Source organism: Hippichthys cyanospilos, chromosome 16 (genome assembly GCF_059441005.1).
Source record: "Hippichthys cyanospilos isolate Australia breed blue-spotted pipefish chromosome 16, RoL_Hcya_1.0, whole genome shotgun sequence".
Taxonomy (NCBI): domain Eukaryota; kingdom Metazoa; phylum Chordata; class Actinopteri; order Syngnathiformes; family Syngnathidae; genus Hippichthys; species Hippichthys cyanospilos.
In genome coordinates this window covers 17788241-17814780 of record NC_142384.1, presented here as the reverse complement: position 1 = coordinate 17814780, position 26540 = coordinate 17788241, and the positions used below count along the sequence as shown (strand labels likewise).

The 26540-nt window shown below is 44.2% G+C and overlaps 2 protein-coding genes and 1 long non-coding RNA gene across 3 annotated transcripts; 2 read left to right on the top strand and 1 right to left on the bottom strand.

The window, feature by feature from the left end:
* Positions 1-1316: 1316 nt before the first annotated feature.
* Positions 1317-25708, bottom strand: LOC148411125 (myosin heavy chain, skeletal muscle, adult-like). Its single transcript, XM_088436888.1, has 42 exons — positions 25505-25708; positions 25199-25342; positions 24968-25124; positions 24850-24877; positions 24663-24774; positions 24505-24597; positions 24275-24338; positions 24083-24181; positions 23899-24002; positions 23700-23838; positions 23498-23616; positions 23180-23329; positions 22934-23104; positions 22553-22862; positions 22392-22471; positions 22214-22301; positions 22024-22141; positions 21827-21950; positions 21624-21760; positions 21287-21542; positions 20976-21218; positions 20711-20887; positions 20493-20638; positions 20337-20427; positions 19864-20253; positions 19663-19789; positions 19472-19590; positions 19084-19280; positions 18835-19018; positions 18376-18756; positions 17992-18300; positions 17706-17909; positions 17489-17614; positions 17068-17238; positions 16869-16973; positions 16682-16777; positions 16402-16536; positions 14989-15682; positions 12836-12977; positions 12635-12749; positions 12286-12543; positions 1317-3355 (listed from the first exon to the last, which is right to left on the bottom strand). Exons 1-38 carry the CDS (start codon positions 25706-25708, stop codon positions 15659-15661), a joined length of 5922 nt encoding a protein of 1973 aa, XP_088293014.1. The 3' UTR covers positions 1317-3355; positions 12286-12543; positions 12635-12749; positions 12836-12977; positions 14989-15658.
* LOC148411127 (myosin-1B-like) lies at positions 2170-14692 on the top strand. The gene is made up of 39 exons (XM_088436886.1): positions 2170-2373; positions 2616-2759; positions 2867-3023; positions 3093-3120; positions 3285-3393; positions 3455-3547; positions 3631-3694; positions 3774-3872; positions 3940-4043; positions 4114-4252; positions 4569-4687; positions 4964-5113; positions 5614-5784; positions 5856-6162; positions 6235-6311; positions 6590-6677; positions 6770-6887; positions 6960-7083; positions 7288-7424; positions 7509-7764; positions 8030-8272; positions 8340-8516; positions 8590-8735; positions 9436-9526; positions 9623-10012; positions 10092-10218; positions 10615-10733; positions 10799-10995; positions 11163-11346; positions 11420-11585; positions 11733-11857; positions 11942-12250; positions 12322-12525; positions 12593-12718; positions 12785-12955; positions 13127-13231; positions 13457-13552; positions 13624-13755; positions 14108-14692. The coding sequence occupies exons 1-39, from the start codon at positions 2170-2172 to the stop codon at positions 14126-14128; spliced, it is 5817 nt and encodes a 1938-aa protein (XP_088293012.1). The 3' UTR covers positions 14129-14692.
* LOC148411126 (uncharacterized) lies at positions 15310-24207 on the top strand. The gene is made up of 3 exons (XR_015868171.1): positions 15310-15450; positions 16045-16159; positions 24107-24207. It is a non-coding gene; the product is annotated as an uncharacterized LOC148411126 (long non-coding RNA).
* Positions 25709-26540: the final 832 nt, after the last annotated feature.

The window sequence follows — 26540 nt, the reverse complement described above, 5'->3', positions numbered from 1 at the left end:
TCTGCTGGCTAACAATGGAGAACAAGGTACAGGTAATCAAGGTGGGCCCAAAACGTTGTAGTGAGTCACATACTACACATGGGAACAAAAGACAAGTACCATAATCGTACCATACCTCAATAAATAATTGGAAAGTTATAGAGCGTCAGAATGTCAGCGTTATTGAACGATTTCCAAGTATACACTGCGCGTTGAAGGCAACCCTGACCGGACTTGAGAGAGGCCATCAGTCAGGCGTTCCTTTTGTCCGTGATTCATGAGCTGTCCACTTAATGCGATTCACATCAGCACATCAGCCACCAACCACAAGCGTTAGAAGAAAAGAAGTGAAGCCAGAGAAGAGCGAACAAACCCGAGGCTCAACAATGCACGAGTGCGACTTGAAATACACCATGTAGACAAATAGCTAGCAGCAATTTGGAAAAAAGGCGCAACCTCTGTCCCGTTGCATTAGGTTTTGCGAAAGAATAATAACACTGTAGAGTATTTCTTGTCTATAAACTAGATTTGTAGTCAGAATCAGTTAAAAAAAAAAAAGAAAAAATGCAATTATTTGTTGTGAAGGCCCTTGGATAATCATGGGAACATCATCATCTCGTGAAACAAAGCAGCAGTGCAACTAAGACAATCAAATAAAATTAAGAGAATAGATTGGAATATTAATTCATTGCACAAGTGGTAGAATTTAAGCTGTAAATGGAGGTCAGTGCTTCAATTGTGTTTAAGACAACAGAGAAGGCCTTTCTGGCCCAGACGGCTCACCAGTGCTGCTGATGCACTTCATCTAGCGTTGCGGCTTCCCATCCAGGGGTTTGACGCAAAAGAGGAGGAGGAGCACTCTTCTCGTCGAGCTGAACACTGACAAAAGTAGCCTGAGGCGTCTCAGCAGCTTCGGGCCTGAAGCCAGCGCACCATCTGCTCGGTGCTCACGTCTGAGCCCGCACCGAAACGCGAGCGGCCACATTATCGGTTTATGTTGAAGTTGGACTTCTCAACGTATTGATGGCATATTGCCGTCATGCTTGTTACCGCGGTTAGCTTGAGTCTCTGACAGCGTACGCTGAATGAACAGATAGATACCAGAGTCTGAACAAAACATGTTGAGGAGTTTTTGGAAAGAAGGAACTCAAATCACTTTTCAATTAATTTCACCAATAAACGTAACCAGACGCAACACAGCACAACGATGAACAACGATTCAAACGCCATAAACATGAAAATAAAATCTGTTTTTCTGACCTGAGTGGTTGAGGGTTGACGGCTTGTTCTTGACTAATGAGCATCAAGGTGAAAGCCGCCTTTTCCTGGCCAGCTGACAACAAGCCGGGCGTCTGTCTGCTGCCACAAGTGACTTTGAACGGCCGCCTCCCGAATCCCGCTCCGGCTTTGATTGTGGCCCTTTGTTTCCCGGCCAGCTGCCGCCGCTAATCCCCACCGGGAACATCTTCCATCCTCTTCAGATCGTCAGCTGTTAGCCTGATCCAAAGAAACAACGGGAGTGACACCTCCCCGCTGCGGGATCATCAGAGGAAGTGTTGGCTTGGACTTTTTAAATCTCACTGGATTTCACTTGCTTCAATGTGCATAATCACACTGAGCACAATGTAGCTTTAATCTTGTAAGCTCTCTGCTGGCCATTTGTGTTCACCTTATTTCCTGACTTCCAACGATTTTAGCTGCGTTAAAGCAAATGTCACAGAACTTCCCTGGGGTGATGATTTTTGTCTGAATTGTCATTTCTATTTTCACCTCTTTAACACCCCTGCCAAGTGGAAACAAAGACCACAGTGCGAATGATTAAAACCCACACTCAAAAGCGGCTACAGTAGCCTGAAGTCTCAGTCCATACGACGGCTATGAGCTTTATAGATTTAACCTCATTTGACCTCACTTGTTGAGGTGCCTTCAAGTTCATCCAGAAATTTCAACCCCGAAGCCCCCAATCCCCAACTCTTTGTGAGTTTTGGATTTGCGGTTAAATAAAACAACAACTGTGATCCACCCTCATCAAGGAGGAGCAGGAAGTTCCGGAGACTATAGCCGGCCCACAATGGAGGACACCACCCCTACCCCACCAAGGACGATGTTGAAGTATAAAAGTTGCCGTTCCGCGGACGCGAAGCTACAAATTCCTCTCAGGTCTACGCACAGAAACTTCCTGTGGCGACCATGAGCAGCGATGGCGAGATGGCGATCTTTGGACCGGCTTCCCAGTATCTTCGAAAGTCTGAACGTGAAAGGACAGAGGCGCAGGCTCGGCCTTTTGACAGCAAAACAGCCTGTTTCGTCAGTGATGACAAAGAGGTCTACGTCAAGGCCACCGTCCAGGACAAGGCGGATGGGAAAGTCAACGTCAAGACTGAAGATGACAGGGTATGTTGCCATTTTCTAACGTCACCTTCATGTCTATTCGCATCACATCAATTTCAGCATCATTATATCAGCTTAGATAGTGATTAAGGTCCATCTTTGGGTCAAGGAAAAATCTCAAAGTGAGTTGAGGTATATTAGGGTGTATGTTACGCTGTAACAACGTACAGGCATTCAGAGACCTGCGAACTCTGAGTAGGTGCTGTAAAGTTATTGAGGTATTCAGGAATGAGGTTTGTCCACAGACGTTGACGGTGCGGGAGGACCAGGTGTTTCCTATGAATCCCCCCAAGTTTGACAAGATCGAGGACATGGTCATGATGACGCACCTCCATGAACCGGCTGTGCTCTTCAACCTGAAGGAGCGCTATGCCGCCTGGATGATCTACGTAGGTCTCCGAAAAACTATGTGAAGCCCGAAATATCATACGGATACATGGATCTAAAGATGGCTGTCTAGGATGCAGAATAATCACCCAAACGGCTTCCTGCACAGACGTACTCTGGTCTATTCTGCGTGACCGTCAACCCGTACAAATGGCTGCCGGTGTACAATCCCGAAGTGGTCCAGGCCTACAGAGGCAAGAAGAGGATGGAGGTTCCTCCTCATATCTTCGCCTTATCCGATAATGCCTACCAATTCATGCTGACAGGTAAGTCGGGAAAGAAAAGGCACTTTTCAGGTGTAATTATTTGGTCACCTGACTTGTTTTCTCCCACAGATCGTGAAAACCAGTCTATCCTCATCACGTAAGAAAAGATATACATAGTTTCTTCAACATTATCAACTTGTAAAAATGTTTGGGATAGCGCATTTTTGATTCATCCTGAAATGGAAACATAAAGGTGAAATATACCAAACTTTTGTGAAATCCTGTCTGTCATCAGATGTTAATACTTATCTTTGTTTCCAGGGGAGAATCTGGTGCAGGAAAGACAGTCAACACCAAGCGGGTCATTCAGTACTTTGCCACTATCGCTGTGTCTGCAGACAAGAAGAAGGAGACCAATAGCAAAATGAAGGTTGGTCCTCTAAGCCTTGTGAAGAATTAGATCCCTGGGTGACCAATTTGCTGGTCCGCAGGGAACCCTGGAGGACCAGATCATCCAGGCCAACCCTCTGCTAGAAGCATTTGGTAATGCCAAAACTGTGAGGAATGACAACTCGTCTCGCTTTGTGAGTAGCTTTTGGTCTTGACGAAGAAGTAACTGCTTAGTTTTTGTTGCTATTCCACCTTGACACCAAGTTGGATCTTTTAGGGTAAATTCATCAGAATACACTTTGGTGCAACTGGCAAACTGGCATCTGCAGATATCGAAACGTGTATGTTTTCCAAGATGTTCTCATTGTCTTGAAGAGATGAGTTCAATTAAAAGTAACTTTTTATTTTCACTTCTGAAAGATCTGCTGGAGAAGTCCAGAGTGTCATTCCAGCTGGAGGCCGAGAGGAGCTATCACATCTTCTATCAGCTAACCTGCAACAAGAAGCCGGAGCTCATTGGTAAAATCGAGCAGACAGACGAACTCCTCCTAATAAACTTCCCCAAAACAATTCTTTTAATCTTTAGATCTGCTCCTCATCACCACCAACCCATATGACTTTGCCTTCATCAGCCATGGCGAGATCAGCGTGAAAAGCATAGATGACGCTGAGGAGTTGATGGCTACAGACGTGAGCGCGGTCATGAATGGTTTGCGGCGAGAATTCACAGAGGAAAATGTTCATTTTATTTGTGCATCAGGAGGCTTTTGACATTCTGGGTTTTACCCCGGATGAAAAAATGTCCATCTACAAGCTGACAGGAGCTGTGATGCATTACGGAAACATGAAGTTCAAGCAGAAGCAGCGAGAAGAACAAGCAGAGCCAGATGGCACTGAAGGTCAGGCGATTCATGGTACCAGGTTGCACAAAGAATCCGAGCGAAAAAAATATATATATCGATTATCAGTCAACCTGCGAAAATATTATTTGACATCAATTCTGCCCCATTCTACTTCAGTACTGCGTTTGAGTTGCAGCTGTTAAAGAAAATGCAGCTTTAAAGACAATTAAATGAAAGCAAGGTATAGCCTACAGTGGGGCCATTATAATTTTGAAGAATTTTCTGATCAATGTATGTGCGACTGATAATTTGCACCATCTATGCCTTGAAAACAAATGAAGGACTTTCACGACATTTTGGCCCCAAACTACAGAGGCTGACAAGGCTGCATATCTGATGGGTCTGAATTCTGCTGACCTTCTGAAGAACCTCTGTTACCCACGTGTGAAGGTGGGCAACGAGTATGTCACCAAGGGACAAAATGTGCAGCAGGTACGTCGATTATTGCTAACACATGCCGGAACTGAGCGAGTGCATCTTTATTGTTAATTACATGCTACGTTTCACCAACGACTGGATGAGGGAGCCAAGACTATGTCGTCTAATTTCATGCATGGTGTGTTTGGCCCGCTGAAGGCATTAAAAATGTGACACCTCGTTTTAATGTAAGAGGTTTATGCCTACTGTGAATGAAAAGAGATTTAATTCCTCAATCCTGCAAATCCAGTTAGCGGCTGACTTGAGCCAACATTTGTCTCCTCCTCTCAGGTCTACAACTCCATAGGCGCATTGGCTAAATCCGTCTATGAGAAGATGTTCCTTTGGATGGTGCAGCGCATAAACCAGCAGCTGGACACCAAGCAGCCCAGGCAGCACTTTATTGGCGTTCTCGACATTGCCGGATTTGAAATCTTTGATGTAAGTCAGTCTGTTTGATGACCGGGATTATTACCTCAGGTACTTGCAACAAACCGAGTCGTTGCAGACAGCCAAAGTCAAATAAAAATAAGTTCCCTTTCCCCATCAACTTTCGACTAAGCTCAACTCTCAGGTGATCCGAAAACCTGAATTATGACTATTACTCTACTGTACAATTTACACATTCTTCCAAGTGACAAAAGGCAAAATGTTTTCCAACACTGCAACAAAAAAACCTTCCGTGTCATTTGGCTCAAAGTGGTCTTCCTGACTGGAGTTTAAATGTGTAAAGCCTCAGTCCAGAAGATGCTACATGGGGTAAACTGCTCTGAAACTAAAAGCAAATACTGGCCATACAGCCGACCCTTCTTAATTGTGGTTCGGCACCTCGGTACCTTCTGAAATGGTCAACTATCGCTTACGAATACTTGACCCAATTCATTGGAGACAGCGGCTTCATTACAGTGAGGGATGTCTTCCAACTTGAATCATCTCCAAAGTTTAACAGCATGGAGCAGCTCTGCATCAACTTTACCAACGAGAAGCTGCAGCAGTTCTTCAACCACCACATGTTTGTTCTGGAGCAAGAAGAGTACAAGAAGGAAGGTATTGAGTGGGAGTTCATCGACTTTGGCATGGACCTGGCGGCCTGCATTGAGCTTATTGAGAAGGTAGATGGTCCGTATTTCGGTGTATGAAGCTCAACGTAGTGTCATTTATGCCGTGTTTGTGTATCTACTAGCCGATGGGCATCTTCTCCATTCTGGAGGAGGAGTGCATGTTCCCGAAGTCAACCGACGTATCATTCAAGAACAAACTTTACGACCAGCATCTGGGCAAGAACAGCTGCTTCCTGAAGCCCAAAGTTGTCAAGGGCAAGCCTGAAGCTCACTTTTCGCTGATGCACTACGCCGGCATGGTGGACTACAACATCAGCGGGTGGCTGGAGAAGAACAAGGACCCGCTGAACGAGTCTGTGGTGCAGCTATACCAGAAATCGTCGGTCAAGATCCTAGCAATGCTTTACGTCACATATTCTGGAACAGACGGTAACTTTTCATTTTTTCACCTTTTGTTTTGATTCTGAGATAAAGACGCAGCGCTGTGCCTTGTATTTGCAGATGCATCAGCTGCAGGAGGCAAGAAAATGTCCAAGAAGAAGGGAGCGTCTTTCCAAACAGTGTCAGCATTGTTCAGGGTAGGAACAAGTGAATATCCTTTTACGAAACGAAATCACGTTGTAAGCGCTGGACTGCCTTACGTGTGCATCACAGTTTTGAGGTTTCAGGTTGGACACTCAGTTCGAGTCTGTGTGGAGATTGCATGTGTTTGAGACCACCAATTCACCTGTATGCACCTTGTGGCCGGATGTAACAGTCGGATGGAAATGGAAATTCAAGTTTCAACTGTTAGGACTAATCATAAAAAAGCTTTTTCATTTTCTGTGTTCTGAAGTAAGGGAATCATTTCTTGCAGGAGAATCTTGGGAAGCTCATGACAAACCTAAGGACAACCCATCCACACTTTGTAAGATGCCTCATTCCGAATGAGACAAAAACTCCAGGTAGAGTCCTTTAGTTTTGAATTAGAATGCAAAGTGGTCTGTCAGTTGGCGCTCCTGGTTTCGTTTATGTTGTGAATGAATGTGCTGTGCAGGCATTATGGAGAACCACCTGGTGCTCCACCAGTTGCGCTGCAATGGTGTGCTGGAAGGCATTCGCATCTGCAGGAAAGGATTTCCAAGCAGGATCTTATATGGAGACTTCAAGCAAAGGTAAATTAGGAGAGCATTCCAACGAACATTTAGGAATGTATTATTAACGGGTGGCCGGTGTTGCTTTTACAGATACAGGATCCTTAACGCTAGTGCAGTTCCAGAAGGACAGTTTATGGATAACAAGAAGGCAGCAGAGAAACTTTTGGGCTCTATTGATGTGGACCACACGCAGTACAAGTTTGGACACACTAAGGTTGGGACTGCTTAAGTGTTTGAGTGAAGAAGAAAAAAATCACAAGGATTGTGTGGCTGTAAATGTTTTCTCATTTTACAGAAGATCTTGCCTGATTCTTTAATCAGCCATGAGTCAGTATTAACCAAGTCACATATAGATGTATAGATTTTCCATCATGAAGTGAAGAGTGCTGTCTTTGAATGATGGTGATGCCACTTTCAGGTATTTTTTAAAGCTGGCCTGCTGGGCGCGCTGGAGGAAATGAGGGATGAGCGTCTAGCTCAGGTTGTGAAGTCCACTCAGGCACTGTGTCGCGGATTTCTGATCCGGTTGGAGTATCAGAAGATGATGGCCAGGAAGTAAATATGCCGACAGTATAATCACCTCCTCGAGGATCCTAACAGTCCTCCCGTTGAGTGGCCAACATTCGTTCTTGCTGACAGGGAGGCCATTTACACAATCCAGTACAATTTCCGTTCATTCATGAACGTCAAACACTGGCCGTGGATGAGGCTGTACTTCAAACTCAAGCCGCTGCTCAAGAGCGCGGAGGCAGAGAAGGAAATGGCCCAAATGAAGGTGGACTTCACGAAGCTCAAAGAAGATTTGGCCAAGTCAGAGACTCGACGGCGGGAAATTGAAGAGAAGATGGTCTCCGTCGTACAAGAACGTAATGATCTCCTCCTCCAAATCCAGGCGGTAAGTTTTGAACCAATCCATGTGAGGGTGCCGTCCATGGTTGGCCTTCAAGCTCGTGTTGATATTGGAGCTGATATTACGAAGATATTTAGGGGATAAGCGTCTGACACATTACAAAGCCGTGCATGTTGTACATGTGCCAGACCGAGTTATTTTAAAATGTGAAATTATTTAGGATTGTCTCCATTTTCCACAAGTTGAGCATAGGAAATGAGGGTAGTCAGATGACTTTTTTTTTTGTTCTCTCTGTGTTTCATCTTGTCAGGAATCGGACAACCTGCTGGATGCGGAAGAACGCTGCGAGGGCCTAATCAAGAGCAAGATCCAACTGGAGGCCAAGCTGAATGAAATGACCGAGAGACTAGAGGACGAGGAAGAGCTGAACTCCGAGCTGACGGCAAAGAAGCGAAAACTTGAAGATGAAAGTTCAGAGCTGAAGAGGGACATTGATGACCTGGAACTGACTTTAGCCAAAGTGGAGAAGGAGAAACATGCATTGGAAAACAAGGTAAGTGGATGCAAACACGGCGCTTACAATAGGAGCAGCTAATGTCAGAAATCAATGTCCGTTAAAGGTGAAAAACCTGACAGAGGAGATCATGAGTCAGGATGACAACAATACCAAACTGTCCAAGGAGAAAAAAGCTCTGCAGGAAGCCCATCAGCAGACACTGGATGACCTGCAGGCCGAAGAGGAGAAGGTCAACATCCTCAGCAAGGCCAAAGCAAAGTTAGAGCAGCAGGTTGACGAGGTCAGATGCCGTCGACTCGCAAAGACAACAAAAACCGGCATACGCTGCTGTTTAAAAACTCTCAATGTTGTAGCTGGAAGGCTCGCTGGAGCAGGAGAAGAAGATCAGAATGGACCAGGAAAGAGCCAAGAGGAAGTTGGAGGGTGACCTCAAACTTTCCCTGGAGTCAATCATGGATCTGGAAAATGAGAAACAGCAGCTGGACGAGAAGCTTAGAAAGTATGATTACCGACAGTTAAAAGTCACCTGTCAAACGCGATGTACACACAGTCGTCTGAAGTGAGCCAATTCCGATTTTTCTGCCCTTATATGTCTGCTTTTTGAATGGCAGTCTGAATAACGGAGCCTATTTTTCTCCAATACAACTCAAACACTTGGCTATACGGTCCTGAAACAGATCCACGTTTTGTTATACGAATTCAGCCTAAACGGCCAGGTTGCAGTGTGGCAGTTGGAATAAACAAAAACAAAGTGGATGCCGTGGAGTGAGGTGTAAAAACCTCAACCTTCCCCTTCTCCAGTTTTTTAAATGTAATTAGATTGAAAATATTCTGGTTTTGGTATGACACCCATTTCAACGTCGCCAGGGACTCCATTCAACAAGCTACTGTGGTTCTTCCATAAACACTAATGGTAAGAACATAAACGGCGTCCTTAATGGGCATGTGGGACACTTTTAGTGCTCAGACACAGGTCACATACAGGTCGTATTTATATAAAAATCTGATCGGATTTAAAAAAAAAAAAATCTGAATTGAGAATTAAGCTTTCTGCGTGAACATTCCCCATGTTATCATGTAGTTTAGGTAAATTCTATAATACTCCTAAACACCAGAAAAAAGTGGTGCGGCATAGACTCCCAATAGAATTTTCCCCACTGCAGTAATTTTGATGTATTCATCCAAACTCCATTTGACAGAAAAGACTTTGAGATTTCACAACTCCAGACAAAGGTAGAGGATGAACAAGCTCTCGGGTCACAGCTGCAGAAAAAAATCAAAGAGATCCAGGTGATCAATTTTGTTTCAGAAAGATTTGACGGGATGACATGAGCTTTACCGGACTTCAGTTTACAAACTTCCATTCGCTCAATCTTTCATTTGCAGGCTCGATCGGAAGAACTAGAGGAGGAAATGGACGCTGAGCGCGCCGCTCGAGCCAAAGTGGAGAAGCAGAGGTCGGATTTGTCTCGGGAGCTTGAGGACATCACTGAGAGGTTGGAGGAGGCTGGAGCCTCCATCACGACTCAGGTGGAGGCCACCAAGAAGCAGGAGGTGGAGTTCCTCAAGCTGCGTCGAGAGCTGGAGGAGCGGTCGCTGCAACACGAGGCCACGTCCGCTGCTCTGCGCAAGAAGCACGCCGACAGCGTTGCCGAGTTGGGGGAGCAACTGGACAACATCCAGAGGGTCAGGCAGAAGCTGGACAAGGAGAAGAGTGAGCTGAGACTAGAGATTGATGACCTGTCCAGCAATCTGGAGAGCGTGGCCAAAGCCAAGGTCTGGCCGGGTCTAGTCTGATCCAAAGCAGTGAGACTACTGTAGTGTTTTGAACAAGAAATGTTCTTTCTTTGGACAGATTAATTTGGAGAAAATGTGCCGTTCGCTTGAAGATCAACTTAGTGAGGTCAAAGCTAAAGAAGAGGAGCAGCAGAGGCTACTGAATGACATGTCGAGTCAAAACACCCGATTGCAGGCAGAAAACGGTGAGCAAGATCTAAGAATGGCTGCCTCACATCACTGAATCAGAGCACTGGTTTTGCTTATTGGTTTTTGGCGCATGGCATACAATTTCCTGTGGTTTCTCTGTCCATGCTGGGTGTCTCATCCAAGGTGTTCTACTTCTAGTCCCATCAAACATCCTTTTTTTTTTTAAAGGAGGATCTTTTGGTGTGTAAAGCCAGTCACATACAAATGAAATATGTCGCCAACACCACTATCTTAAAGAGTCTTGCTGCTTATTCGTAACCTAACGCATCACCATATCTAAAGGCATGAAATCCTTGACAATAATCATAATCAAATCATGAGTCTAGTGAAGGTTCACAACTCGATTGTCAGCTTGTAACTGTTAAGTTTTGGTTCTGTTTTGTTTTTTGCAGTTGAAATGTCTCGCCAGCTAGAGGAGAAAGCCGTGCTCCTTTCTCAGTTCACTCGGGGAAAGCAAGGATTCATCCAGCAGATTGAAGAGCTAAAAAGACTCAATGAGGAGGAGATGAAGGTGAGTGTGGACGAGCAGAAACGTACTAAAGAAACAACCATCTGCTAACTGTCGTTTATGTGAAGGCCAAGAATGCCCTGGCCCACAGTTTGCAGTCCACGCAACATGACTGTGAGCTTCTGAGAGAACAGTACGAGGAGGAGCAGGAAGCCAAGGCCGAGCTTCATCGCTGTCTCTCCAAGGCCAACAGTGACGTGGCCCAGTGGAGAAACAAATATGAGACGGACGCTATCCAGCGCAATGAGGAGCTGGAGGAAGCCAAGTGAGAAAAAGAAAATATAAACTAACATAACCCTGTCAAAGTCAACCTTACACTTTTACTCTCCAGGCACGACCAAACAAATTATGCTAAGAACTAAAAGTCTGAAAAAGGGAAAAAGGGAATAGGCGAATTCGCAAATATCTTCTTTTTTTTTTTTTTACTGTCAGGAAGAAGCTAGCGCTGCGTCTGCAGGAAGCAGAAGAAGCTGTGGAGGCCGTCAACTCCAAGTGCTCATCTCTGGAAAAGACAAAGCAGCGGCTGCAGGGAGAAGTAGAGGACCTAATGATGGACATGGAGAGGTCCAATGCTGCCGCCGCCATTATGGACAAGAAACAGAGGAACTTTGACAAGGTTTTCATTTCTCAGATGGTCCTTGATAATAATGAATATTTCCAGCATCAAGAAGATTAACCTCTTCCTGCAGGTTCTAACTGAGTGGAAGCAAAAGTATGAGGAGAGTCAGACGGAATTGGAGTCAGCTCTCAAAGAAGTTCGCTCTTTGGGCACTGAGAACTTCAAGATGAAGAATGCTTTTGAGGAATGCCTGGAACAACTGGAGACTTTCAAGCGGGAAAATAAGAACCTTCAACGTATGCTTCTTTATAGCTCCTCAGTGAAGGGGGGGTGGAGATGCTAGTTGCCTTGACTCAAACTTGACGCATGTTCTACCTTTTGCCAAAATTGATTCTTGATTAAACTTGTACATATTTGAAGCAGAGCAAATGTTCTTGTTTCAGAGGAAATACTAGAGCTCAGTGAGCAGCTGGGAGAAATGGGAAAAAGCTTCCATGAGCTGGAAAAATCCAAGAAACAGGCTGAGCAGGAAAAGTTGGAAGCCCAGACATCTCTTGAGGAAGCTGAGGTGACCAGGGCATTGGCAGCAAGATTCAACCGTCCACAGCGTAGGCCATCTTTGTTCCTTGTGACCACTCGTGTCTCCATGTAGGCCTCCCTAGAACACGAGGAGTCTAAAATTCTGCGAGTTCAGTTGGAGCTCAACCAGGTGAAGAGCGAAGTGGACAAGAAGATAGCTGAGAAGGATGAAGAACTGGATCAGATGAAGAGAAACAGCCAACGGATCATCGACTCTATTCAAAGCAATCTGGATGCCGAGGTGAGAAGCAGAAATGATGCACTGAGGGTTAAGAAGAAAATGGAGGGAGACCTCAACGAGATGGAGATCCAGCTGGGCCATGCCAACAGGCAGGCGGCTGAGGCCCAGAAACAGCTGCGGAATGTACAAGTTCAGCTGAAGGTGAGTGGCGTTTATGAAATCTACACAAATATCACCTTTACGCTCTCAGCGTCATGTTTGTCTTCCATCAGGAGGTCCAAATCCAGCTGGACGATGTCCTGAGGAGCAACGAGGACATGAAGGAGCAGGTCACAATGGCCGAACGCAGAAGCAATCTGGTGCAGGCGGAAATGGAGGAAGTCCGAGCTGCCCTGGAACAAACGGAGAGGAGTCGCAGGTTGGCCGAGCAGGAGCTGCTGGACGCCAGCGAGAGAGTTCAGCTTCTCCACTCCCAGGTTTGAACCTCTTATCATCTGCCGGTTTTGAACAAGTAACAAAACCTTCTGCCAATCTATTTCACAGAATACCAGTCTGCTTAATAGCCGCAAAAAGTTAGAGGCCGACCTGTCTCAGATTCAAGGCGAGATGGACGACGGCGTCCAAACAGCCCGGAACGCCGAGGAAAAGGCAAAAAAGGCCATCACTGATGTACGTTCGGCTCTACCTTCAAATTTTCACTCTGAAAGCAGTGATGAGCTAACAAGTATTGCGCAGGCCGCCATGATGGCTGAGGAGCTGAAGAAGGAGCAAGACACCAGCGCTCACCTGGAGAGAATGAAAAAGAACCTGGAGACCACCATCAAGGACTTGCAGCAGCGTTTGGACGAGGCCGAGAATCTTGCCATGAAGGGCGGGAAGAAGCAGCTCCAGAAACTTGAAGCGAGGGTGAGCCAGACGCTGTCCGAATCTGAGAGAAAGAGAACGTCTTGAACATCAAACATCTTTAAAAAACAGGCCAGGATTTTCAGTTACCAATTTGTCATCCTGCAACTTTTTCGGACTTTTTATAATAATTTCCAGAGAAATGTTCTCATGATTCCATCTGCACACTCCAAGGTTCGAGAGCTGGAGAATGAGCTGGAGGCGGAGCAAAGACACAGCTCCGACACCGTAAAAGGTTCACGGAAGCTGGAACGCAAGATTAAGGAACTCACCTATCAGGTCAAGTAAAAAAATAACATACAGTGAACACTCACTATTTGCAGGAGTTAGGGCACGGAGAAAAGCTCTATGTATGTGACTCTCTCCACTAAATCATTTTAAAATAAAGACCAATAAAAAATTGCAACCCTGAATTTATTCCAACCCATAATCTTAAAACACCTTAATAACATTTTTATGTTATTAAGGAAACAAACTGATCGAATGAGTCTCTCCATGTCACAGTCAGAGGAGGAAAAGAAGACGGCCGTAAGGCTGCAGGAGCTGGTGGACAAACTCCAGATGAAGGTCAAAGTATACAAGCGGCAGGCTGAAGAAGCGGTGAGCGCGAGGCCTCTCCACGCCAACCATCTTCTTCATCTTTGGTGACTCGCTCTCTTGATGTTGCACAGGAGGAGCAAGCCAACGCCCACATGACCAAACTGAGGAAGGTCCAGCATGAGTTGGAGGAGGCCGAGGAGCGAGCTGACATCGCGGAATCCCAGGTCAACAAGATGAAAGTCAAGAGTCGAGACATGGCCAAGGTGCGACAATTGAGATGTTCTAGGTGTTACCACAAACTATCTGGATTCAGCAAAAGCTGGGAGGAGTAGTTTAAGGTTACATGAGGGGGTGATGGACAAGGAAAAAAAAAAAGTCTTCGTACCTGCCCCTTAACAGAGGGTGAGGCTCAAGTCTGGAAAAAAAAATCCCTGCATATGTGTCAACAGAAAGGCCAGTCCCCCTATGTAGAGGGCATTGACATTGTATTTTTTAAAAGAGACGTCATTATAATTTATTGGAATTGTATTTTAGGAAGCCTAATTGATATTGGTGAGACCCTGTTAAAGATCCACTGTGTTAGCGTATAGTTAACTGGTCTTTGTTTTCTCACAGAGCAAAGACTGCGGAGAGTAGTCATCGCTGGCGGCCATCTTGAAGACAATGTGTGCTGTGAACCACTGTAATAGCCTGCAACATACTCTTACAATATTTACATATACTGTGTGCAAAGTCCTTTTCAATTTAATCAGATACAATTGGAACTTTCCTAAACATAATAATGTAGTGAAGGGTGTTCTTCTCAAAAAGTCTTCAATTTGGGTGGCGGAGTGTTTAGCACGTCCGCCTCACAGTTCTGCAGCTCGTGGTTTGCTTCCGGCTCCAACCATCCTGTGTGGGTTTCGCTGTTTTCTTCATGTATTCCGGTTTCCTCCCATCATGCATGATAGGTATATTGGACACTCCAAATTGCCGTTAGGTGTGTTTGTGAGTGCAATTGGCTGGCAACCAATTAATTCATTAAAAAATCATCCATCCATAAAAATGCTGATCGGATGTCAGATATCTCACATTCTCACCAAGTGCTTGGCTTGCTGCCATTTTTAAAACTTGGGACAGTGGCTTTAAACACACTACTGTTATTGAAAAGTGAATGTCTGTTGCCCTAATTCTAATAAAGCCTTTGTGGGAAAAAAATAACCGTTTGCCTCTTATTTCCCAGCTACATATGTTACTATTTGTGAATGACTACAGTGTGGGGATAATGACACAAGACTATAGCCTACTGTGGCCAAATTGGACACCGACAAAAATGTTCTTAAAAGTTTATTATTCTGAACATGCAATAAAAGACAACTACATGAAGGCAAGATTACGAATGATAAGTGAAACTAACCACGAAATACGACGTGACTCATTCATTAATGATCATAGTAAGATGTATGCAAAGAAAAAATTTGGGTAGCAATAAATTGTGTGCCGTTTCCACTACTAACCTCGTTGTTTTGGAGATTAAACGACGGTGGGTGACAGGTCCAGATAGTTATTATGTTGCTTTGTTTGATTTTATGTTGCATTTGGCAATTGAGTATTATCTTTTCGTACAGTATAAATTAAAGCATCGTGTACCGTAGTACTGTTAGCCAAACAGATTAGCATTGTGTTGCTAGGGCAAACGAAATCGCCCAACTGCAATTTGACCAATCAAGATTTGGAGATGGTCACATCACTCGCAGGTGTTTATGACGTAACAGCATTGGCGTCCTCTGATTGGATGATCGGACTGGCAAGCGGGAAGTGTAAGTGAAGTTAGACAAGCTAGTTGTAGCATCGTACCTGTTGAAATTTAGTGCCATATATAGAAAACTCAACAGCTTTTTGTGGCTTTCGAAGAAAAAAGGACAGTTTCAAAAAGCTGCATTTTTTGTGAGTCTTAAATATGTTGTACATAAAATACGGTATGTCATGAAAATGTTTGTAACTTGCAGTTTTTCAGTACTGTTGCTTCCTATGTATCTGTGCGCGAGTACGTCTGTTAAACGTGTGGCTGGGATAAATCGTTTTTTTTTGTTAATATATTTTCTTGAATTCATTATTAACTGACTAAACATGCAATGTTATGAAAAATTGGTGGTTGCTGTGGTGGGTATCTGGCTCCACATTCAGCTACTCTTCTTGTCCTTCGGGCGGCTGAAACAACATCAAAAGCAGAAATATTAAACAAGCTCACTATCCAAAAACACTATCCATTTTTTAAAGTGAATTTTGATATGTGTAACATCAAATTGTATTCATTTATTCAGTAATCTCTTCATTTTGTAATATTTGTCTTGGCTGTGCTACTACCAGTATATTTGTGGGTATAATGACACAAGACTATACTGTGGCCAAGTTGGACACCAACAAAAATGTTTTTTGATGCCTTCTTGTGGCTTCTCTAAACCTGTTTTGGTTCAGCGTCAACCCTTTGAATTTCACTGATTGCAGCGGGTTTCAGCTCTTGTCCTTGGATAAAATTATATATTTTAAGAATGGGGCTGTTATCCTTTCAGATCATCCTCACCTGACCAGAGAGGACACCAGAGCAAAACCTATTATGGCCAACCTTGATGAGAGAGAAACATCTGCAGCTATCTCTCCACATCAATTTTATAAGCAGCATCTCTGGTGAGTTTGTATTTGATGTATATTGATTGTAAACTGCTCAGGATGATACAGTATACATTGTACAGGTGCATCCCACTATATTGTTGTATTATATTAAAACGTCTATCATTGTAACTGTACAAACTGAAAGTGGCGATATTAAGAGGCGGATGGAATCAGGCAAACATCTACTAATGGCCGAGTGCACCTCTGACAGTTTATGAAAATTTATGAAGAGATGGTGTATCAAACATGTCTGCCACCTTTGGCCCAATGTCACGCGTCTTGGCTCGCATCTTGTTGGCAAGAGATTCGGCCACGTCAGCTCTCTCTTCAGCTTCTTCCAAATCGTGCTGAGACTTCCTGAACCTGGCCATGTGCAGGTTGGCCTGCTCCTCCTGGTAGATGGATTAAAAGGACAATAGAGCAGAGGCATGGTTGTAAAGTGGGTCTGTAACTGATGAGAAACGTATTGAAATGCATCCATTTGTTACATTTTGAAAAAAAAAGTAGTTGGTCGCGTAGAAATTGCAGTGTACTCACAGCTTCTTCAGCATTACGTTTATAGGCCTTCATTTTGAGCTGCAGCTTGTCCACCAGGTCCTGCAGTCGAATGTTGGTTTTCTTATCTTCATCAGCCTAAAAGAGACAGAGTTCCATTCCATTCAGCAATTCAACTTTGTTGAGCAGCATAATTCCACTGGTAGGTTAAGGTTTCCGAATTCAGTACCTGGTAGGTGAGCTCTTTAACCTTCCTTTCATATTTGCGGACCCCCTTGATGGACTCACTCGAGCGCTTTTGCTCGGCTTCCAGTTCAGTCTCCAGCTCACGGACCTGTTTATGCGCATTGCAGTGAAGACTAATCTACGTTAACTGATAGCTGCATATGTGGGAAAGAAACTCCTCGATCAATATGATAAAGTCGTACCCTGGCCTCTAGCTTCTGCATCTGTTTCTTTCCGCCCTTCATTGCTAAGTTCTCTGCCTCATCCAGGCGGTGCTGCAGATCCTTGACTGTTACCTCCAGGTTCTTCTTCATTCTCTCCAGGTGAGCGCTGGTGTCTTGCTCTTTTCTCAACTCCTCAGCCATCATGGCGGCCTGCAAGTACAACAGCAGCAATATTGAGCACCTTTCAGAAGCGACTTAGCATTGTGTGGGTTATATTTTAGTTTGTTTTACATTTTCGATGCAATTTAGTTAGTTTGGTATGTAATTTTTTCAGGAGATCTTTAGGCATGCCAGAGAGGTCGTTTTGTTTGTAAAGAGAGCAACCTGAGGCTTGGGTTTTATTTACATTCAAAACAAAGTGAATCTCATTTGGCAATTTCTAATCCATCAATTTACTTACATCAGTGATGGCTTTTTTGGCCTTCTCCTCTGCATTTCTGGCCTCCTGACTTGCTTCCTCTATCTCAACGTGAAGCTGAGTAACGTCCGTCTCCAGCTTCTTCTTGGTGTTCAGGAGACTAGTGTTCTGTCAAAACCAAAGCATTAGTGATGAACCTACTCAACGGAGACTACATTTAGGTGGCTCAACACACTGGTGATTTAAAAAAAAAACCCACCTGAGAATGAAGAAGTACTGCACGCTCACTGGCATCGATCAGCTCCTGTTCCGCCAATTTGCGGCTCCGCTCTGTCTGATCCACGACTGCTCGAAGCTCCTCAATCTCTGCCTGCATCAAGCTAGTCCTGCGCTCCATCATGGCCACCTGCTCCTTCATGTCATCTTGAACCCGAAGGGAGTCATCCAAGTGGATTTGGGAATCCTTAAAACAAATTGGAGTTTTTGATCAAAATGGTATTACCCCCGCCTGAGTTAGAGCTAGGAAAAACCCAATATTATCAAACCTTTAGTTGCGCTTGGACATTCCTCAGCTGTTTCAGAGCTTCAGAAGCCTGCCTATTAGCATGGCCCAGTTGAATCTCCATCTCATTCAGGTCGCCGTCCATTTTCTTTTTCACTCTGAGGGCATCATTCCTGCTACGGACTTCGGCGTCCAGAGTGGCCTGCATGGATTCGATTACTCGTTGATGGTTCTTCCTTAGCTGGTCAATTTCCTCTTCTTTCTCTGCCACTTTCCGGTCCACGTCAGCTTTGACTTGGTTGAGCTCCATTTGGATGCAGACTATCTTGGATTCCTCATGTTCCAGGGATGCCTAATAAAGTAATCAATGTTATAATCCTTTTTTCTTCTTTCAAACATTTTAAATATTTCAGTGCATGATACTTGCCTCAGCTTCTTCCAGTGCAGTTTGCATGTCATATTTTTCAGTTTCAACATTCTTCTTGAATTTTTCCAATTCATGGATCGTTTTCCCGCTTTCTCCTAGCTGTTCTGTCAGGTCTGTGATCTCCTCTAAATTTGAGCGTAGACAGTGTTTGATTACGTGATATGAAAAAAAATCTAGATCAAAAGATTGATTTTTTTTTTTTTTCCGAAACATACGATGCAGGTTCTTGTTTTCCCTCTTCATTGTCTCCAGGTGATCAAGAGCCTCCTCGTATGAGTTTTTCAGTTTGAAGAGCTCCGTGCTCAAAGAACGAGATTCCTTCTGAGTTCCTTCCAACTCAGCCAGAGACTCTTCATATTTCTGCTTCCACTCTGCTAGAATCTGAACTCAACAAAATACGATTTTCTTCATCAACCACAGGAAGGATAGAGATTGACCCCCATCTTGCAATCCACATACCTTGTCAAAGTTTCTCTGCTTCTTGTCCAATGTAGCCGCTACGCTGTTGGACCTTTCCACATCCACCATGAGATCCTCCATTTCATTGTGAAGTCGCTGTTTTGTTTTTTCCAGGGAGGCACACTTGGAGTTCACAGCCTCAATTTGTTCCTCTGCCTCTTGGAGACGCTGGGCCAGCTTTTTCCTTTGGAAGTAAATGTTGCGTGTCCTCAGTTCATTGAATAATTCCAAGCGGGAAGCTGAACTTACTTGGCTTCCTCTAGCTCTTCAGTGCGTTGGATGGCATCCGTCTCATATTTGTTCCTCCAAAGAGCAACCTCGGTGTTGGCTTTAGACAAAGCGCGTTGCAATTCTGCCTTGGCCTCCTGCTCCTCCTCGTATTGTTCACGTAGAAGGTCACAGTCATGACGAGATGATTGGAGGCTGTGTGCCAGGGCGTTCTTGGCCTGTGGAGGTACAGTATGTACAACAATTCACCATCTCAAACATTCTTCCCGGTGGCAAAAAGCACACTAAGTAAACAAATGCTTCATTTTACGAAGACAGAGCAATTATGAAAATAGAATTAATGGTCGGAATTGGTCAATATGGTACAGGTTATTAAAAGATGTGTCAGCAAGTTGTGATCTTGGATTACCTTTGTTTCCTCCTCCATAAGTCTTTTGAGATCATCAATTTGTGAGGTGAATCCCTGCTTTCCTCTGGTTAGCTGGGATATAACACTCTCTCGCTCTTCCAGTTGTCGGGACAACTCAGCTACAATAGACAAAAATCTTACTTAGTTTGACAGAATACAGTTCATTCAGCTGCTGAGTGAAGCTCATCTACCGTTCTCAGTTTGAAAACGTGCCCTCTGATTGTTGAGATCTGCAATGTTCCGACTGTTTTCATCATTCTTGGTCTTAAGCTCCACTAGCTGGTCCTCCAGAGAGCGGCAGGTCTTTTCCAGATTGACCTGTTCAGGTGCAATTAGCAACACGTCAAGGTAAGGGGGGCCCTCGGGATTTTGAAATTTTCCATGGCTCTAACCTTGGTTTTAGCCACAGACTCCATGTTGGTGGCCAAATCGTCAATCTCCATTTTCAGCTCACTTTTCTCTTTCTCAAGTTTCTGCTTGATTCTCTGCAGGTTGTCTATCTGCTCTCCGAGCTCAGCCATGCTGTCCGCGTGCTTTTTGCGCAAAGCGGCAGATGTAGCCTCGTGATGGAGTGTGGCCTCCTCCAAGTCCCGCCTGAGTTTCAGGAACTCAGCCTCGCGCTTCTTATTCATCTCAATTTGAGAAGCGGTGGCTCCTCCAGCTTCCTCCAGCCTCTCGCTGACCTCCTCAATCTCCCGGGCCAGGTCGGACCTCTGCTTCTCTACCTTGGCCCTCATTGATCGTTCAGCTTCCACTTCTTCCTCCAGTTCTTCAATTCGAGCCTCGAAAGAGAAAGAGAGTGACCATTAAGCAGTCGCTGTCAGAATGGGTTGTCATGACCGTCGTGTGAGTAAAACGTCTTTACATGGAGCTCTTTCAGTTTCTTCTGAAGCTGGTTGTTGATCGTTTGCTCATCTGCAATCTTCCCAAGCAGCTGGTTGTTTTCAAACTCTTTTCTGTGGTGATGAGAAAACAATGTGAGGTGTGTCCTTCCCCTCGTCTCCTTTCTCTATCCACCTACTTCTTCATCCTCTCCTCAGACTGCTGTTTGTCATTTTCTGCATCCATCAGGGATTCTTGTGTAAGTTTAATGTCTCCCTCCAGCTTGCGTTTCATCCTTTCCAGGTCCATACGGGTCTTCTTTTCTTGCTCAAGGGAACCCTCAAGCTGTGGAGCAGTCAGGTGGATCAGACTGGTTGTTTGGTAGCCTGTGAATGTTAACCTTCAGCCGTAACTCACATCATCTACTTGCTGCTCCAGTTTTGACTTAGCCTTTGTCAGCGAGTTGACTTTGTCTTCCTCAGCTTGAAGGTCATCCATGGTCTGCTGATGGGCTTCTTGAAGGGCCTTCTTCTCTTTGCTCAGCTTGCTAATGCTTTCCTCCTGACCTGCCAGCTCCTCAACTAGATTTTTAACCTGTAAAATGGAACACTTTCAGCTTCTGCTCTGTTCCGAACATAATTTGAATAACCTCATCACACATCACGCTGTCCAATGAACAAACCTTGTTCTCAGTGGCATGTTTCTCTTTCTCCACTTTAGCCAAAGTGATCTCAAGGTCATCAATATCCTTCTTAAGCTCGGAGCATTCGTCCTCAAGCTTTCTCTTCTTAGCGGTTAACTCTGCATTTATTTCCTCCTCATCCTCCAACCTCTCCGTTACCTCTTTGAGTTTGGCTTCCAGCTGGATTTTGCTTTTAATCAAACCCTCGCAACGTTCCTCTGCGTCGCAGAGGTTCTCTGCGTCCTGAGGAGGAGACAAGTCAGTAAATGGCACAAAACCTTTCATCAGATTTTTGCTTCAGTGAAACTTACAGATTGCACTTGAAGTTGGAGGTTATTCTTCTCCTGCAGCAGAGAAACCATTTTTTCCTCCAGCTCCTTCCTCTTGGAGTCTGACTTGGCCAGGTCCTCCTTGCATTTGATGAAGTCTTCTTTCATAGTGGCCATCTCCTTTTCAGTCTCTGCACTCTTCAACAGAGGCTTTATCTTGAAGAAAAGCTTCATCCAAGGCCAGTGTTTGACATTCATGAAGGAGCGCAAGTTGTATTGTAGAATCCACACACAATCTCTGTCAGATATGTACATTACAAAGTTTGCACTGGGCAGAAATCATTTCCATTTCATATTAAAGATTGATTTATAGTCATACTTTTGGGCAATCAAGTTGGAATATTCCTTCCTCATAAGATAACCCCGGCAAACAGCTTGTGTCTGTGTCACAAGAGAAGCTAGTTTTTCATCTCGCAGCTCCTCCAGTGTTCCCAGTAGACCAGCTTTGAAAAAAACCTGTAAAAAACATCAGATAACTAATTGATGTTAGAAAAGGTTGGTCCAATATGTTGGAAGCCTCACTTTTGTAGATCCAAAGCGATATTGAGCGTGATCAACGTCAATTGAACCCAGAAGTTTCTCCGAAGCTTTCTTGCCATCGATAAACTGTCCCTCTGGAATGGCGCTGGCATTCAATATTCGGTATCTGCTCATTTTTAATGAAGATCGTTATGAAGTGCAGTGATTAAACATGACAAAGATTTTGTTTCAATAATAACCTCTGCTTGAAATCAGCATAGAGAATCCTGCTGGGGAATCCCTTCCTGCAGATACGGATCCCCTCCAGCACACCGTTACAGCGAAGCTGATGGATGACCAAGTGATTGTCCATGATACCTGCCGAAAAGAATTGTTAAAACTATTGAATTATTTTATTTCCATCCTAAATCACTGATATCTGAAAGTTACCTGGTGTTTTAACTTCATTGGGAATCAGACAACGTACAAAGTGAGGGTGGGTGCTCCTCAAATTTGTCATCAGCTTTCCGAGATTTTCCTGAAAAGAGTAGAGGCCACATCCTCTTAATGGGGATGGCCCATGTAACCTATATTATGTTCTGATATGCGACCATAAATTTTGTGTTACCCTGAAAACTGCAGACACTGTCTGGAAGGATCCGCCCTTCTTCTTTCCTCCTTTTTTCCCACCTTTGTCACCACCGGAGTCTACAAAACAGAAACGACACGCTCTGGTTTGTTTTAAGAACGCTCAGCTCAAACATTGATGTCACTGAAAAGGTTTTGCACCTGCTTCAGCCCCAGAAAAGGAGGCGTAGAGGTAGGACAGCAGTTTCAAAGAGGACTTCTGGTAAAGCTGAACCACAGACTCATTCAGCGGGTCCTTGTTCTTCTCCAGCCAACCAGTGATATTGTAGTCCACAGTGCCGGCGTAGTGCACCAAGGAGAAGTGAGCCTCTGGCTTGCCTTTGACCACTTTGGGCTTTTGGAAAGCATTGTTTTTTCCAAGATGTTGGTCATATAGTTTGTTCTTGAAGGAGGTGTCTGATGCCTTTGGGAACATACACTCCTCTTCAAGGATGGAGAAGATACCCATCGGCTGGTAATTAGAGGAAGAATGAAAATGCTGCTTGACAGAAGCTATTTTGTCGAACAGCACATGCATCCGACCTTTTCAATAAGTTCGATGCAGGCTGCCAGATCCATGCCAAAGTCGATGAACTCCCAGTCGATGCCTTCTTTCTTGTATTCCTCTTGCTCCAGCACAAACATGTGATGGTTGAAGAACTGCTGCAACTTCTCATTGGTGAAGTTGATGCACAGCTGCTCCATGCTGTTGTACTACATGAGGTGTTTAACATGAGCTTATGACTCACAACTTTAATGGACTAAACCGGGGTAAGTGTGTAAACTCACGTCAAATATTTCAAATCCTGCGATATCCAACACGCCGATGAAGAACTGTCGAGGCTGCTTGGTGTCCAGCATCTCGTTGATGCGTATCACCATCCACAAGAACATCTTCTCATAGACGGACTTGGCCAGGGCGCCTACTGAGTTGGCCACCTAAAGAAAGGATTACGTACTTCGTTGCCTCAGTCAGCATTTTGTAACGATTGTATTCTCAACGAAATCAAGTAGAAACAGTAAGATGTGATCAAAATAGGAGACATGGCTGATTAGTTCACTGATAATATGGGAATCACTAGTCTGGTGTGGTTGTGAAAGTGGTACCTGGGGAACGGTCTGGCCCTTGGTGACATACTCGTTTCCCACTTTGACGCGTGGATAGCAGAGGCCTTTTAGCAGATCGGCCGAATTCAGGCCCATGAGGAAGGCCACTTTGTCAGCCACTGAAAGACAAAATGCCAGATAGAAACCATGTATCTTTCTGTAGCTCGTGTTTGCTGTTAACGCAAAGAGCATGCAACCTCACCCTCGGTGCCGTCAGGCTCCGCCTGTTCCTCTCGCTGCTTCTGCTTGAACTTCATGTTCCCGTAATGCAACACAGCACCAGTTAATTTGTAGATGGACATTTTTTCTTCATTGCTGAACCCCAGGATGTCAATGGCAGTCTATTGGATGGAAAAGTAGTTCAGAGGGGATGCTGAAAGAGACTATTAGAATGCACTCACATCTGTCGCCACAAGCTCTTCTTTGTCGTCAATGCTGGCCACTGTGATTTGCCCCTGACTTATCATCGGAAAGTCGTATGGGTTCGTAGTTATGAGCAACATTTCTGCAGACACAATCGAAGAGCGTTACATTTCTTAAAATATAATTCATATCTTCATTGTACTCATTTTAATTGCCATTCACCAATAAGCTCTGATTTGTGTCCAGTCATTATCTGGTAGAAGATGTGGTAGCTTCTTTCGTCCGACAACTGGAACGTCACTCTCGACTTCTCCAGCAAATCTGGACCGAAGATCAAAAGATCAGGTAAGAGATCAGATAACTTTGCAACAGATGGACATTTCTTTTGAAAAAAAAAAAAAAAAAAAAAGTTACATGTTTCAATATCAGCTGAAGCCAGTTTCCCTGTTGTTCCAAAATGAATTCTGATGAATTTACCCTGGAAAAAAAAAGTTCTTTCATGAAAGAGAAAAAAACTACACTTGCAAATACCAATACAAATGTGTGTCGTCTCAATGAAGCACTCTCTGAGTATATATGAGTATTAGTGCTCATTAGCGTCTTCCCGCTTGTATTTGACATTTACAGTTTTGTAATATACTTACAAAACGCGAGGAGTTGTCATTCCTCACAGTCTTAGCATTCCCAAATGCCTCCAGCAATGGGTTAGCTGAGATGATTTGATCCTCAAGGGTTCCCTGAAAAACACAAGCATCAGTTTCTCAACTTTTCATCTTGGCTTTGGTGAGTTTCACTCTCGTACCTGTATCTTTCCAGGTGTCTGTTCCTTTTTATCGCCACCAGACACTGCGATTGTCGCAAAGTACTGGATGACACGCTTTGTGTTGACAGTCTTACCTGCACCAGATTCTCCTCTGTGGAAACATTCATGCACAGCCTGAGTGCTAGTTACCCTACAGCACATATTAGAGCTCATGCAAGTAACTCACGTGATCAGGACAGACTGATTTTCACGATCTAGCAGAAGAAAAGAAAATTTCAGTCAGTACACAAAGCCTATAGTTCTGTTAAAAGGTAATTGTCCCTATCCTGATTCTGAGCATTCACCTGTGAGCATGTTCTGATAGGCATTATCAGAAACCGAGAAGATGTGAGGAGGAGCTTCCATACGCTTCTTCCCCCTGTAGGCCGACACTACTTGCGGGTCATACACCGGCAGCCACTTGTATGGGTTCACCGTCACGCAGAAGAGTCCGGAATACGTCTAGGCAGGGTAGCAGAGTGCGTCAATGTAGAGACAAAGCCTTGGAAAGGCCTTGGCTCCAGATCCAAACTCACATAGATCATCCATGCCGCATAACGATCTTTGAGGTTAAACAGCACGGACGGTTCGTTGAGATGCGTCATCATGGCCATGTCCTCGATCTTGTCGTACTTTGGAGGATTCATGGAGTGGCAGTCTTCTTCTTTGACAGTTACTGTCTGCAGTGGGCAAAATACAATGACTATAAATACATTACTGTCAAAGTTGTTTCAAGTTGAACCCAAACTGCTTTATAACTTTATAAATGTGACCGTAATGTTCAACTTTACTACACATTGGCTGTATATAAAGCTTTTCTAGACACATTTGTCACTTCTCACCTCATTTGACTCCGTCTTCACGATGGCTTTGCCACCTTCTTTCTTCTGGACAACACCTCGGATGTACAGGTCCTTTGGGTCTGGCACAAAGCAGGCGGTCCGGGCATCAAACGGCCGGTTCTGTGCCTCAATACGTTCCTTTTCAGGTTTGCGCAGATAGACGGAGGCTGGCCCATACTGGGCCATCTCAGCATCACTACTCATGGCGATGCCTGTGGATGAAAATGCCAGAATGAAAAAGGTGACAACACTTACACTTAGTACTTAACCAGGATTATAAATTACTTTGAAACAAGTATCTAGTTGAAGTTCATTTACCGATTCAACTCTACTTTTAATTATTTCATGATTAATTATCCAACTTTTAATTCTTTTGCCCGAAAGAATTAAAACACTAGAGACTCTAAAATGTATTGAAGTAAAAATAAATGTATTATCTCATTTGTACAATAGGTATTAAATAACCTATTACTTTTAGACTAGACCATAACACAGCTTGTTAAGCACTGAAAAAAAGAAATAGGAGGGATATTTCATTCATATGGCTTGGATGACAAATACATACTACTGAGTAATATTTTAAAAATAAATAAATACTAAGAAGAACAATAAATACACAATTAAAATACCCCATAGAGCTTTTGAATTAACTCACCTAAGTGTCCGAGTGACGCAGTCGACTGTGCTTTGGGTCAACGGTCTGAATGAGAAGCTTCGGCGCGGGTCTACGAATGGACAGCAGCAGCATTCTTTTATCAAGCATCATGTGCTGGACACGTAAAGCACAAATTCCAAACTTGGCAATGTGACTTTTCTAATGTCAGCTCGGCTGCATTATCGATCTTGGCTTTCTTAAAATGGCTCTTCCGGGATTTAGCTGTAAGATGTCTTTGGCGACAGGCGATGATCCGTCAGCTCTATTTATGTCCAGTTGTCGCTGTCACCGGCTACTTCATTGACATCTTGGATTTAATGTACTCTTATATCAAATTTATGTGCCCCAATGATAGGTAAAACATACTTAACAAACACTACT

Coding starts and splice junctions, on each gene's coding strand:
- LOC148411127 (XM_088436886.1), top strand. CDS start 2,170: ATGAGCAGCGATGGCGAGATGGCGATCTTTGGACCGGCTTCCCAGTAT. Junction 8,273..8,339: donor AACATGCATTGGAAAACAAG/GTAAGTGGATGC, acceptor TGTCCGTTAAAG/GTGAAAAACCTGACAGAGGA. Junction 11,858..11,941: donor CATCTCTTGAGGAAGCTGAG/GTGACCAGGGCA, acceptor GTCTCCATGTAG/GCCTCCCTAGAACACGAGGA.
- LOC148411125 (XM_088436888.1), bottom strand. CDS start 25,708: ATGAGTAGTGATGCTGAGATGGCCCAGTATGGGCCAGCCTCCGTCTAT. Junction 23,617..23,699: donor GGAGCCTGACGGCACCGAGG/GTGAGGTTGCAT, acceptor TTTGTCTTTCAG/TGGCTGACAAAGTGGCCTTC. Junction 18,301..18,375: donor CTGCACTGGAAGAAGCTGAG/GCAAGTATCATG, acceptor TTACTTTATTAG/GCATCCCTGGAACATGAGGA.